This window comes from Octopus sinensis, linkage group LG1, assembly GCF_006345805.1.
Source record: "Octopus sinensis linkage group LG1, ASM634580v1, whole genome shotgun sequence".
NCBI classification, from domain to species: domain Eukaryota; kingdom Metazoa; phylum Mollusca; class Cephalopoda; order Octopoda; family Octopodidae; genus Octopus; species Octopus sinensis.
In genome coordinates this window covers 203,720,188-203,735,438 of record NC_042997.1, presented here as the reverse complement: position 1 = coordinate 203,735,438, position 15,251 = coordinate 203,720,188, and the positions used below count along the sequence as shown (strand labels likewise).

General features: G+C 38.7%; 1 protein-coding gene across 1 annotated transcript; it reads left to right on the top strand.

Annotated features, from left to right (window-relative positions):
* The first annotated feature begins 3,251 nt into the window (after nt 1-3,251).
* LOC115219211 (protein SYS1 homolog) lies at nt 3,252-14,620 on the top strand. Its single transcript, XM_029789344.2, has 3 exons — nt 3,252-3,873; nt 11,708-11,775; nt 14,111-14,620. Exons 1-3 carry the CDS (start codon nt 3,679-3,681, stop codon nt 14,349-14,351), a joined length of 504 nt encoding a protein of 167 aa, XP_029645204.1. The 5' UTR covers nt 3,252-3,678; the 3' UTR covers nt 14,352-14,620.
* The last annotated feature ends 631 nt before the right edge of the window (nt 14,621-15,251 follow it).

Below are 15,251 nucleotides of genomic sequence, written 5' to 3'. Positions count from 1 at the left end.
AGATGGAGTTGGGTGGAACGCTCAATTTCCAATGATTATGGAATGGGGGCGGGGCACCCCCACTTTTTTTCCGAACAAAAATAAGAGGTTTGCAGTACATTAGGAGGTCAGGGTACTTGATTCCACGCGAAAAATCCGAGCACAATCCACATTTTTTTTAGGGTGGGGTGGAACCCTCGGAAATTTCACCCCACCATTTTCATTTTTTTTTTGCTGTTTCTTTCTTTACCCATATTTTTAGATAATCGAGAGCGTGGATTACATTAGATTGAAAATTCAAACAAGTTTGAAAAGGATTAATAAAAATGCTGAAGTTATAGAAGTTAGTGGTAACGAAGTTTGGGCAGGAGAGATAAAGAACATTAGTGTGTGTGTGTGTGTGTGTGTGTGTGTGTGTGTGTGTGTGTGTGTGTGTGTGTGTGTGTGTGTGTGAAACAAGTAAAAGTATAATATTAAAACAAAATATCTTTTTCCTACCTCTTAAAATCATCGGATATATTTAATCCCAGATTGCAGAATAGATTTGAAAAAGAAATCCATTTACCCTTTGCAATTTTGGGCACCGAAACTCTAACCGGGTAAGTAATGCGTTTCATTTGTGTGTGTGTGTGTGTGTGTGTGTCTGTGTCTGTGTGCGAAAAGAGAGAGAGAGAGAATGAGTGAGTGAAGATGTGTGTTGTCGTGTATGTATTTTTTGCATGCATGTGTAAGTGGTACTCTCTCTCTCTCTCTCTCTCTCTTTCTCTCTCTCTCTTTCTCTCTCTCTCTCTCTCTTTCTCTTTCTCTCTCAAACAACAACACATTATTTTTCATGTAATACACGAAGTTTACCTAAACTTTCAATGGTATAACAATATATTATATTATATTTATTATCATCATCATCTTTTAGCGTCTCCTTTCTATGCTGGCATAGCTTGGACATTTTGACTGAGGACTGGCAAGCCAGGAAGCTGTACCAGGCTCCTATCTGTTCTGGCAAAGTTTCTACAGCTGGATGCACTTCCTAATGCCAACCACTCTGAGAGTGTAGTGAGTGCTTTTTAAGTTCCACTGGCGTTGGGGCTAGTCAGGTGGAACTGGCATCAACCACGCTCGAATGGTACTTTTTACGTGCCACTAGCATTGGTATCGGCCGCATATTATATATGCCAGTGCCGGCGGCACATAAAAAGCACCATTCAAGCGTGGTCGATGCCAGTGCTGCCTGACTGGCCCCCGTGTCCGTGACATATAAAAAGCACCATTCGAGCGTGGTCGATGCCAGTGACGCCTGACAAGCCTCCGTGTCGGTGGCACTTAAAAAGCACTCACTGCACTCTCGGAGTGGTTGGTGTTAGGAAGGTAATCCAGCTGTAAAAACCTTGCCAGAACAGATCGGAGCCTGGTGCAGCCTCCTGCCTTGCCAGTCCTCAGTCAAAACGTCCAACCCATGCCAGCATGGAAAGCAGACATTAAACGGTGATGATGATGATGATATATATGATATATATTGCTATACCATTAAAAATTTAGGTAAACTTCGTGTATTACATGAAAGATGTATATGAGAGAGAGAGAGAGAGAGAGAGAAACAGAGAGTGCCACTTACACATACATGCAAAAAAATACATACATGACAACACACGTCTTTACCCTCTCTCTCTCTCTCTCTCTTCTCTTCTCTTCTCTCTCCACACACAAAAATGAAACGCATTTCTAACTCGGTTAGAGTTTCGGCGCCCAAAATTGCGATGGGAAAGTAGATTTCTTTTTCAAATCTGTTCTACAATCTGGGATTTTAAGAGGCATGAAAAAGATATTTTGTTTTAATATTATACTTTTGTTTGTTTCGCACACACAAACACTAGCGTTCTTTATCCCCCCCCCCTGCCCAGACTTCGTTACCACTAACTTTTTATAACTTCAGCATTTTCTCTTATTCTTACCAAACTCTGTTTGAATTTCCAATCTAATGTAATCCACACTCTCGAAAACGTATTTCTGCAAAATGTTTATCTAAAAATATTGGAAAAGAAAGAAATAGCAAAATAAATTTGAAAATGGGGAGGGGTGAAATTTCTGAGGGTTCCACACACACCCTCTCTCCCACCCACCCGCCCACCCCATTTTCCGGACAAAAAAATGTTTTTTGTAGCACATTACGAGGTCGCCGTAATTCATTCAACGAAACAAACAGAAAAATTTCCAATAATTACGGGATGGAGAGGGTCCGGTTTCCCACCCACCCCCTTTTTTCGAACAAAAATAAGGAATTTGCGGCACATTAGGAGGTCGGGGTACTTGATCCCGCGCAAACAATCCGAAGTTTTTTTTTCTTTAGTGAAACTCGTGTGGGTGTACTTCCCAAAATTTACCAAAATCAATGCGAATTTCGCTATCAGCAGTCAAAACCACATCAAACTATATTTGTTTAACGCATTCTGGTGAAAATTTGAAATACTTCAAGCAGTTTGAAGAAATTTAACAAGATCCATAATATCCATAATAGGTGCAGGAGTGGCTGTGTGGTAAGTAGCTTGCTTACCAACCACATGGTTCCCGGTTCAGTCCCACTGCGAGGCATCTTGGACAAGTGTCAACTACTATATCCTCGTGCCGACTAAAGCCTTGTGAGTGGATTTGGTAGACGGAAACTGAAAGAAACCCGTCGTATGTCTGTATGTGTTTGAGTGTCTGTGTTTGTTTTCCCCGACATCGCTTGACAACCGATGCTGGTGAGGTTACATCCCCGTAACATAGCGGTTCGGCAAGAGAGACCGATAGAATAAGTACAGGGCTTACAAAGAATAAGTCCTGGGGTCGATCTGCTCGACTAAAGGCGGTGCTCCAGCACGGCCGCAGTCAAATGACTGAAACAGAAAAATAAAAGAATGTATATACATTAACACACACACACACACACACACACACACATATATGTATTTATATAGAGAAGGAAAAAAAGGCAAAATCTGAAATGACTCATGTCAAAGTGGAAATTACGAGGGGAAATAACTCTTACATAAACATATTCCTACTCATAAACTAACTTATGAAATGTTATTGCTACAACTTTAATACTATTTAAAATTGTAACAGTTCGTTCTGTTTTTTTGGGGTTTTTTTTTTTAATAAATCAGAGTAAAAAAAAATACACTCTTTTTAATTTTAAATTTAATATAATTTATTACATGAAATTCTATTATTATTTCTAATTATGGAAGAGATGACAAATAATACGAATCTTTGGGCTGCGGATCAAGTTCACGTGTCAAGCTGAGCTGACTTCCGGCAGTTGTGTCATAAACAGTGATTCACCATCGAGACTCGGTCGTGTTTTTCTGCGTATTTTCACGGATTTACCCAAGAAGTAAACTATAGACTCTACAACTAATTTAATAATGCCAACTGTTGTTAATAGTATTTATTCTCAGTATACTTTTTAGACAATGGTTTGTCCAGAATGATGTTACTCCACGGAGGATCGGTCTCCAGTCTTGACCGAATTTCAGTTTGGACTCACACTTGTCAAAAATATTTATTCCCAGCAAATAATTACAACTGATTCATTTGGTGGAGAGAAAAAAACAAAGTTGTCGTATTTATATAATAATTTATTTAAATCCACGTTGAAGTTGAAATTAAGCGATTCCTGTCTGAATTGTTCAACGATAAAAAGTTGATCGTCCGAGTGGGATGCTTGCTTTGCTCCGTCGTCAGTTGACCAACATGCATGGACAATTCCGAAGTAGTGTTTGGGATCCAGTGTTAATAATTGCACAGATAATCACCATGCAGTGTATCTTTTATACATCGGCTGGATTCTGGCTTTATCTCACCAGTTACATCACAAACTTCGACAGACACATCAGCCAGTTTTTTACGCATTCTGTAAGTTTGTTTCGATTCTTTACTCCATATAAAAAAAATGTTATTTCTTTACGATTCCACCTGTGTCTTCCAAAATTCCGCCATATTTCTATGTACTGCGTCATCTTGAATAATTCATTATGAGAAAATAAAACAGTACAAATACTAAGACTCGATTTACATATGCTAATACCAACAATTTCATTATCGAATACTCGTTACATTATTTGTATTGCCAAAGTTATATTACAATAGAGAAGAAACGGTTTATGTGTGGTGTGTGTGTTGTTAGCTCATGAAACTTCGACAATCAACAACAAATGTTCTTTCGAGACGAGGGAGGCTTATAATGCTAGAAAGTGTAACCACGTCTCTATTCAACCACTTCAAGCAACGAGTTCTTGTGCGAATACAAAAATAAAATTGTCACAGCTGGAATGCTTTTGATGCTGCTCAATAAAGGCCGAAACAAGGGCAACAAATGTAAATAATAAGTGATCACTTTACTGGTATACAATAAGCATAGGATGATCAATAGTCATTGATCTGTTTATATTTATAATTGAATATATTTGTAAATGTTTTCCCGTTTCTTACCTAAAAAGTACATTTGGAATATTGAGCTGAGCTGCCAAATACTCCGTTCAGAAAAGTTTTCGCTCGTAAATTTGTGTGTGTTAATAAACAAAATGTTTGAATGGAATAAGTGAAAAATCTTAATATAATTATAAAATGTAACAACTCCACAGCAAAAACAGTTCATGTATCTTAAATTACAATAAGTTTCTAATTTATAAAAGCATTTTTATTCCTCTTTTAGGGATGATTCCAATTTTATTATTATTATTATTGAGTGAGAGAGCAACGCATGCCATCAAAGTGACACTGGGGTAAAATATACGAAGCCCAATATACCCATCATGACGAACCGTCTGATAAGGGTGCGCCAGACACATTCATCACAACCATATGTGCATGACATGGTGATCTCATATCAAGATAAACAGCACGTGAACTTCCAGGTGGGGCCCAGTTAGAATTTTATTCAGGTTGAGTAGCTCATCCTGCTCAAAAGGTCCCTGAATAAGGTTTGTTTAAGGATGATAAACAAAACGCCAAGGAATTCTTCTCAACACATGGTTATGATGCTCCTCCACTACTTCTGCTGGTGATCAGAAATACACATATCGTCAGCCACTAAGGGACATGCTCAACAAGTTATGGTCAAACAATTGACAAGCAAACCTGTGGTATTGAGCAGAATATTTGCTGTGGCCCATCTTCTATACCAAGACAAAACAATTTGCATGATAACACTTCCAATGAGTTAAGATCAAAAGCCATGAGAGCCAGTGCCAGGTACTGCATCAGGGCATTTATTATTATTATTATTACTACTACACTTAGTTTTGTAGATGGATAAAAAGCAAAGACAACCTCAGTGAATTTTGAACGCAAAACATAAGAAACATATGAAATGCTGCTAAACATTTTGTCCAACTTACTAATGAGTCTGCTAGCTTGCTGCCTTCAAATTCACTCTAATAACTGATCTTTTCCTAAGCCTAGTACTAATTCTATCGGCTTCTTTTTCCCAAACCCCTACATTACACGGATGTAAACAAACCAATACCAGTTGTCAAACAGTGGTTGGGGACAAATGCAAAGACACATGCGTGTGTATATATATATAGGGAGAATTCACGAAAAAAACAAAAGACAAAGACAGGTGGTGTAGAAAACAAACAGATGTTTTAGTATAACACTCAGGAATTGAAAAAGTCTTTTACGTTTCGAGCCTATGCTCTTCCACAGAAAGAAACAAGGAGAGAGAAAAAAATGTGTGTAGTGGCTAACGATCTATCATGGCAACTGCCAGACAGAAGGGTCACACAGGAGGGAGAAAAAGTAGGGGTGATAACAAAGTAAAGGTGATCCCAAAACGAAGGTGCGCATGTGTGTAAGAGAGTATGTATGTGCGTGTGAAAGAGGGCTGGTGGTCTTGACGTGTGTGTGTATGTGTAAGTGTGAAAATGTGGGGATTGGAATTGGTCAGTGCTGGTGTGCGGGTGGTGGTGTGTTGTGATGTGTAGTGTGGTGTGGTGTGATGTTGGAAGGTGGGGAAAGCACGGGTGGGGTGTGGGTTAGGCTGAGGTTTGGGGTATGTGAGTAGGCAGAGGGTGGGGTTTGTGGGTAGGTAGAGTTGGGGTATTGGGAGAAGGTGTATGGGATGGAGTGGGATAGTGAAGGTGGAGTAGGAATGTGTAGGGGTGGGGTGGGCTTATGGGGAAGGGGAAGATGGGCATGAGAGAAGAGGGTTAAGTCTATGTCTGGTCATAGATTGACCAATGGTTTCGCATCAACAAAGGGCTTAGCCCCCATGGATGTCTTGTCAGACTCTAAAGCTGAAGGCAAATGTAACTCTTCACTTCTGGGAGACAGAAATGCATTTGGTCAGTAAGTCACCAAAGAATGAATAGTTTAGGGGCAGCGGAGTATTTATTCTTTAGTGACTTGCTGACCAAATGACTGTAATAGATTCCTGCCTCCCAGAGGTGAAGAGTTACATTTGCCTTCAGCTTTAGAGTCTGACAAGACATCCATAGGACTAAGCCCTTTGTGGATGCAAAACCATTGGTCACTCTATGACCAGACATAGACTTAACTTACATATAAATACATTACTGCCCTATGCTTTAGAGTGTGTTTCTTTCTCGGATATATGATATATTGACAGTGGCACATAAAAAGCACCATCCAAGTGTGGTCAATGCCAGTGCCTCCTGACTGGCCCTCATTCCAGTGGCACATTAAAAGCACCCACTACGTTCTCGGAGTGGTTGGCATTAGGAAGGGCACCCAGCTGTAGAAACACTGCCAGATCAGATTGGAGCCTGGTGCAGCCTTCTGGCTTGCCAGTTCTCAGTCAAACCGTCCAACCCATACCAGCATGGAAAGTAGACGTTAAACAACGACAATATTAGGCCATCCCATAAATCAATTTTAACAGTGACAAAGGAGCATATTTTGCTTTGTGAGTTCAATAAAGGCAACAATGCAATGGACGGAACGTGCGAGGAATATTAATGCAGTATATAGGGATTGGACAATAAGCGTAAGACAGCATCAACAGTGGTTATGCATAACTGTTGAAGAACTAGCAGAGAAGCTTGGATTTGGTCATTCAACCATTCATCGGCATCTGCATGCAATCGGAAAAGTCAGCAGATTGGGTCAGTGGGTTCCTCACAAACTTTCCAAGTCTAATTGCATGCAGAGAGTGAATGTGTGCTCTTCTTTGCTGTTGTGTCTCATGAATGAACCTTTTTTGGACCAAATAGTGACTGGTGATGAGAAATGGATTCTCTAAAAATGTCAAGCACCAAAGACAGTGGGTAGGGAAAGGAGAAACAGCAGCACCCCAGGCTTAAGAAGGTTTTCACCCACGTAAAGTGTTGTTATGTGTTTGGTGGGGTATGAAAGGTTTAGTCCACTTTGAACTTTTAAACCCAAATCAAACAATCTTTGGTTTCAAAACAAAAGACGTTCTTTCCTTATGATAATTCTCGGCCACATACAGCGAGGATGACAGTCCAAAGACTGGAGCAGTTTGAATGGGAAATGATACCCCACCCACCATATTTGATGGACATTGCTCCATCTGATTATCATTTATTCCACAGTCTTCAAAATCATACGGATGGAAAAAATATGAATTCTCTAGACAAGGTCAGAACAGTACTGGAGGAGTATTTTTCCTCACAGACAAGTGAATTTTGGAAGAGAGGCCTTGCAAGTCTACCAGGTAGATGGAAGAGCATTGTAGAAAATGAAGGAGAGTATATTTTAGATTAAAAAAGAACTTTGTTGAAAAATAAAAGAAGTATATAAAAGCCACATTATTTATAGGATAGGTGGTGAGCTGGCAGAAACGTTAGCATACCGGGCGAAATGCGTAGCTGTATTTCTTCTGCCGTTACGTTCTGAGTTCAAATTCTGCCGAGGTCGACTTTGCCTTTCATCCTTTCGGGGTCGATAAAGTAAGTACCAGTTACGCACTGGGGTTGATGTAATCGACTTAATCTGTTTGTCTGTCCTTGTTTGGCCCCTTGTGGGTAGTAAAGAAATATATATAACCCGTGCTAGCACGGAAAGCAGACGTTAAACGATGATGATGATGATGATATATATATATATATATATATATATATCTTGTTTCAGTCATTGGATTGCAGCCATGCTGTGACACCATCTTGAAGGGTTTACTTGAATAAATCAACATTAGCACTTATTTTTCTAATTTTTTAAAATCTGGTACTTATTTTATTGATCCCTTTTGCTGAACCACTAGGTTATGGGCATGTAAACAAAACAACACCGGTTTCCAAACAATGAAAGAGGAGAGGACAAATACACACACACGAAGATACACACACACACACACACACACAGAGGTTTCTTTCAGTTTCCATCAACCAAATCCATTCACAAGTCTTCAGTTGGCTTCAGGTTATAATAGCAGACACTTGCCCAAGGTGCCATGCATTGAGACTGAACCTGGAACCATGTGGTTGGAAAGCTGATTTCTTACCACACAGCTGCACATATATATTATTTGTTAACAAGAATAGTATTGACAATGACTTTTGAAGTTTTGGTCAGCTAAGTGTTCATTGGACAATCCAGTTATGGCCTAACCAGCTGAAATTACAAAGTTACTGGCAATACTATTCTTGTTAAAGAATAATAAATTTGTACTCTACTAAATGTATTAAGTAGTCCTTCAATTTAATGTAAAACTGCTTTTATAATAACATAAAAACAAACATTAATATGTAAGACCCATCCACCACTGCGGAAGTGTTAAGGCTGCTCCCCTGGTGAAGAGGATTGGCCCCACAAGAATCCTGTGCCGGTGCCATGTTAAAAGCACCCAGCACACTCTGTAAAGTGGTTGGCATTAGGAAGTGCATCCAGTTGTAGAAGCCAAGCCAAATCAGACTGGAACTGGTGCAGCCCTCCAGCTTGCCAACACAGATCAAACCATCCAACCCATGCCAATATGGAAATTGGATATTAAATGATGAGGATGATGAGAATGATGATAGTGATGATATTATATATATTTACTATTGCAACAGCTGTGAAACCCTTACTCATGGTTCCTCTGTCCTCACTCAGTTCTGGTCACCTCATACCTTGAGGTTCCATCCTGATTACCTCCACCCTCTCTTCCAAAATGTTAATAGCCATGTTGTTACTCTAAAGTAAGGAGCATATTTTGCTCTGACTCTGCGTTTGTACTTTAACCCCTCATTCATCATCATCACCATCATTTAACATCCGTTGTCCATGCTGGCATGGGTTGGATGGTGTGGTTGGGAAGCAAGCATCTTACCACACAGCTACCATAGATGATAATAATGATCCAACCAAATTTACTCATATTTGTCAGCACAGGGTTATAATAAAGGACATTTCATCAAATTCGATGACTGGCATCCGTACTAGTGGGGTGCAAAGAGCACCATACGAGTGTGATTGTTGACAGAGCGGCTAACCAGCTTCCAGGCCAGTGGCACATAAAAGGCACCATTCGAGTGTGATCGTTACCAGCGTCGCCTTACTGGCACTTGTGCCTTTGCTATTAGGGTGCCAAGAGCACCATCCGAGCGTGATCGTTGCCAGAGCAGCCAACTGGCTTCCGTGCTGGTGGCACGTAAAAGGGCACCATTCAAGCGTGATTATTACCAACATCGCCTTACTGGCATCTGTGCTAGTGGCATATGTAAAAGGATTCGAGCGAGGTCGTTTCCAGTACCACCTGACTGGCCCCCATGCCAGTGGCATGTAAAAAGCACCCACTACACTCTCGGAGTGGTTGGCGTTAGGAAGAGCATCCAGCTGTAGAAACTCTGCCAGATCAAGATTGGAGCCTGGTGCAACCATCTGGTTCGCCAGTCCTCAGTCAAAATCGTCTAACTCATGCTAGCATGGAAAGCGGACGTTAAACGATGATGATGATGTTTTCACCATGGTATCATGCATTGGGATTGAACCCAAAATCACGATTGTAAAGCAACCTTCTTATCACATGCCTATGCCTCTACTTGAATGTAGGAGAAAATTCACCCGCAGACAAGTGTTCCCCTCTCTGGAAATAAAAAGTTCCCGTTTTTTTAGTCAGTTTTATTGTCAGTAAAGACAGTTACTTGGTTATTCTTTACCCTCTTGACACTAACGATGGTCGGTCATTTTCACAGTTAATTAGATTGTGCTTTAAGTGTCTTGGCAAGACCTTTTAACAGAACTTCTTTTTTTGTAAGTTCACATTATATTAATACCTTCCCCTCAACTGTTGTTTTAATGAAGGAAGCTTATTGTTAGGAGAGTGTCTGAGTGTCACTTGACTTGCTAAAAATAGCAGCCAATTCTCCCTCAAACCACACCCCTTAACCTAAATTGTGACTAAGGTTTGGTGGAAGATTTTTATTCAAAACTTATGAAACATTTGTACTCAGAACCAGAGCCAGTTTCAGCTGGGTTCATATCTAAAGGGTTAAGAAGGGAAGGATATAGTCCTAGATATACAATATCCAAGTGAAGGACAGGATTGTGATGACTGGAACATCTTTAATCATAAGCCTGCTCGGTCATGGTTAACCTGGGGCTAAACAATGACAAACAATGATAATGCATTTTAGAGAGTTGTCGATTAAATTACAAAAAAATTTCAGGGGTTAATGGAAGTTGTATCCTGACTTGTGGTTGCCCTGTTCATCTTGCTCACTGAATATAATTCCCATGACTTCTTGACTTTTACACATGTCCTACATTCTAAATCAAGGGTCAGCAAATGGTTGGTATAAATCCCTGGGAGATCTATGTCATTGTCATGATTTAACATTTGTTTTCCATGTCAGCATAGATTGGACAGTTTGACATGAGCTAGTAAAGCCAGGGGCCATTCCAAGGTTCATTGTCTGTTTTAGCATGGCTTCTACTGTAGCTGAATGCCTTTCCTAATGCCAACCACTATACAGTGTACTGGGTGCTTTTTACGGGGCACCATCACCCATGCTTTTTATGTGGAACCCACACAGGTGCTTATTACATGGCACCAGCACTGGCAGGGTCACCAAGTAATTTGCAAGACAAAAACCTCCTCGGCTGGGCAGAGGGAGTAGTACAGGGGGGTGGGGCTTTAGAACTATTGAGGGACAGGGGTAGGAGTGCCTCCTCTAAATGTAATACTGATTTATTTACATTGTTTTGAATTAATCAGACATTATCTCATAGCTTAGAAATTTCAATGATGTGACTTTTTAGAATGTCATTGTAGGGTTGGTGTGAGAGACCAGATCTGGTTGGTCTTGGTAGAAAACAAATAGAAAATTTGGGCCAGATATGGCCAGTTTAAATGCTAAAGGGTGTTGAATTATTAGTGAACTGAATCTGGAAGAGCATGGTAATTAGGGCTAAAACTCATTAATTTCCAGTCAAATATTGATGCATTAATTAGTATTCACCAAACACGTATTTCACATCAAATATTCTGACCACATCAATATAACATAACAGAATTTTTATTGTTCTTTATCAATTTCAGTAAGTATTTTCATTAAATTTCTTTAAAAATTTCTTATTAATTAAAACGCAGTAATCACATAAAAGAATAAAGGAAATATTATTTTGAAACCAAGAATTCTTTTTGATGAATCATACTTTCAATTTTATTTTAGAAATTTACATGATGGTTAGTCAATATTCTTTATTCTACACATGCTTATTTATCCTTGTTACATAACTGTTTTATTTTATCAATAATTGTTGATTATTTATCTTTTTGTTACAGGATTTGGATTTTGGGGAAGATAGCGGTCGAATAAACGCAATTGGGTTTGCTATCAATTCTTTGTGTTGGTAAGTCATGGTTTATTTCTTATTACACTCATTATGTTTTATCTATGTTACTGACATACATAATGACCTTTCCCTTCACACATATACATACATACATATATATATATCAATCATTATCATCATCATCATTGTTTAACATCCACTTTCCATGCTGGCATGGGTTGGACGGTTTGACTGAGGACTGGCAAGCCAGGAGGCCACACCAGGCTCCATTCTGATCTGGCAGTGTTTCTACAGCTGGGTGCCCTTCCTAATGCCAACCACTCCGAGAGTGTAGTGGGTGCTATACATGCATACATATATATCATTATCTTTTAACATCTGCTTTCCATGCTGATGTGGATTGGATGGTTTGAATGAGGGTTGGCAAGCCAGGAGGCTGCACCAGGCTCCAATATCAGTTGACAAGGTTTCTGCAGCTGGATGCCCTTCCTAATGCCAACCACTCTGAGAGTTTAGTGGGTGCTTTTTACATGCCATTGGCATGCATGTATGTATGTGTGTATGTACGTACGTACATATGTGTATATGAGGACATGTGGCTTGGTGGTTTAGGCGTTGTACTCACAAATGCAAGATCATGAGTTGGATTCCCAGGCTGGACAGGGCATTGTGTTCTTGAATAAAATACTTCATTTCATGCTGCTCTGCAATCACTTCAACATCTGATGTGTGGCACACTGTGCACCTATATGAGCAATGTTGATTTGATGACAGAGGTAAAAAAAATGTACAGCACATACATTTATCACTATATACAAATCATCTGTGCAGGGTGTTAAGCAACAAGTTGCAGAATCCTCATCTGTCAGGTAACAACCAGAGAGTCCACAATATACATCATCATCATCGTCGTTGTTGTTTAATGTCTGTTTTCCATGCTGGCATGGGTTGGACATTTTGACTGAGGACTGGCAAGCCAGGAGATCACACCAGGCTTCAATCTGATTTGGGAAGGCTTCTACAGCTGGGAGCCCTTCCTAATGCCAACCACTCTGAGAGTGTAGTGGGTGCTTTTTACATTCCACCAGCATTGGGGCCAGTCAGGTGGCACTGGCATCGGCCGTGCTCAAATGGTGCTTTTTACGTGCCACTAGCACAGGTGCCAATCAAGCAGCACTGGCAATGACCACGCTTGAATGGTGTTTTTTACATGTCACAAGCACAGGTGCCAGTTAGGTGGCACTGGCATCGGCCACGCTCAAATGGTGCTTTTTATGTGCCACCAGCATATACATATATAATGTGTGTGTGTGTGTGTGTATATATATATATATATATATATATATAAAATATTCTATAATTACATACATAATTATAATCAGAATCGTTAGCACATTAGACGAAATGCTTAGCAGAATTTCACCTGTTGCTATGTTCTGAGTTCAAATTCTGCTGAAGTCAACTTTGCCTTTCATCCTTTTGAGGGGTCGATAAAATCAGTACCAGTTGAACACTGGGGTCGATGTAATTGACTCATCTCCACCTCCTCCAAGCTGCTCTTGTGACAAAAATATTTTAAATAATTATCTTTTATGTTTTTACTTATTTCAGTACTGGGTCTAGTGGAATAAATTGACCCTAGTACTTATTTTATTGGACACTTTTGCTGAACTGTTAAGTTATGGGAACACAAACAAACCAATACCAGTTGCCAAGCAGCAGTGGAGGATAAAAACACACACACACACACACATATGATATATATAAACGTGGGCGCAGGTGTGGCTTTGTGATAAGAAGCTTGCTTCCCAACCATATGGTTCTGGGTTCAATCCCACAGTGCAGCACCTTGGGCAACTGCTTTTTTGCTATAGCCTTGGGCTCAACAAAGCCATGTGAGTGGATCTGGTCGATGGAAACTGAAAGTTTGTCATATATATATATATATATATATATATATATATATATATATATATATATATTTAAATAATTAAGGTGATAAATTGAATATTAATTTAATTAACATCAATTTAAAACCAGTAGCCTAGCATACAGAAAAATCTGAAAATTCAGAAAAATTCATATATATATATATATATATATATATATATATATATATATATGTATAAATCTATGTGTTTGCTCCCGCTCCAACACTTGACAATTGGTGTTGGTGTGTTTAAATCCCTGCAACATAGTGATTCAACAAAAGAGACTGATAGAATAAGTAGCAGGCTTAAAAAAAAATAAGGGGTCAATTGGTAGACAAAAAGATTTACGTAAAAGACAAATAATAATATAAAAGTCATGTATTTTCATCTCTCCTCCTCTTCCTCCTCCTTCTCCTCCTCACAACTTGTGTTGATGTTTTATATTTGGTTTTATTTTTCAGTGCTTTCGGATTATGGATTGTCGTTCAAAAAACTAAACAATGCCTGGACTATGCTGCAACCGTACATATAATCCACTTCTTCTGTTGCTGGATTTATAATGCTCGGTTTCCACAGAACTTCTATTGGTGGTTAACCAATATCATATCACTCATTCTAATGACTGTGTCTGGAGAATTTTTATGCATGAGATCAGAAATGAAAGCCATTCCAGTTTCACTTGCGCCCAAAGCTGACCTCTAATCCATTCCAAACCAATTCCTTTGGACTTTTTTCTCTGTACCAATACAGTTAAGGATGATATTCCAATTGTGTTCCATTTTTCTTTGCATTGGTATCAGTTCTTAGTGTTGATTCTTTGCCTCTGTAAGAAATGTACAAAACCCATTTGGGTGCAAAACAACAGGGAAAAAAACAACAAACTTGCTTGCGTGATAATCCTATACTTACTACGACCACCTACCATTACCTGTCATATGTCATTAGTTGTCACATACTAATTAACTGACTTGGAAAATTTTGAAAAAAACTCTTAAATTAACCCTTTTGATACCAACCTACCTGAGGCTGCCCCTCTTTCTATAATATAAACTTCCTATTTTGATCTAAATTAAAACTTTCCATCAACATTTCATAATTTTTGTTTCAAACATCAGCTTAATAACAACAAAGTTATTTTACTGAATTTTTGCATTATTTTCAAGAATAATTGAAACAAAAGCAATGTATTTTCACAGAAATATGGTAACAAAAGGGTTAAAGGAGTATAACAGTAAATACTGTGCTTGTAGCAAGTATATGTATATATGTGTGTGTGTGTATATATATATATACTGAAAACCTTCAGTTTTTTTGTATGCTAGACCACTGGTGTGAAATCGGTGTTAATTAAATTAATATCTAATTTTTCACCCTCATTTTAAATCTTTATATATATATATATATATATATGTATGTATGTATATGTATGTATGTATGTATATATATGTATGTATGTATATATATGTATGTATGTATATGTATGTATGTATGTATATGTATGTATGTATATGTATGTATGTATATATATGTATGTATGTATATGTATGTATATATATGTATGTATATATATGTATGTATGTATATATATGTATGTATGTATAT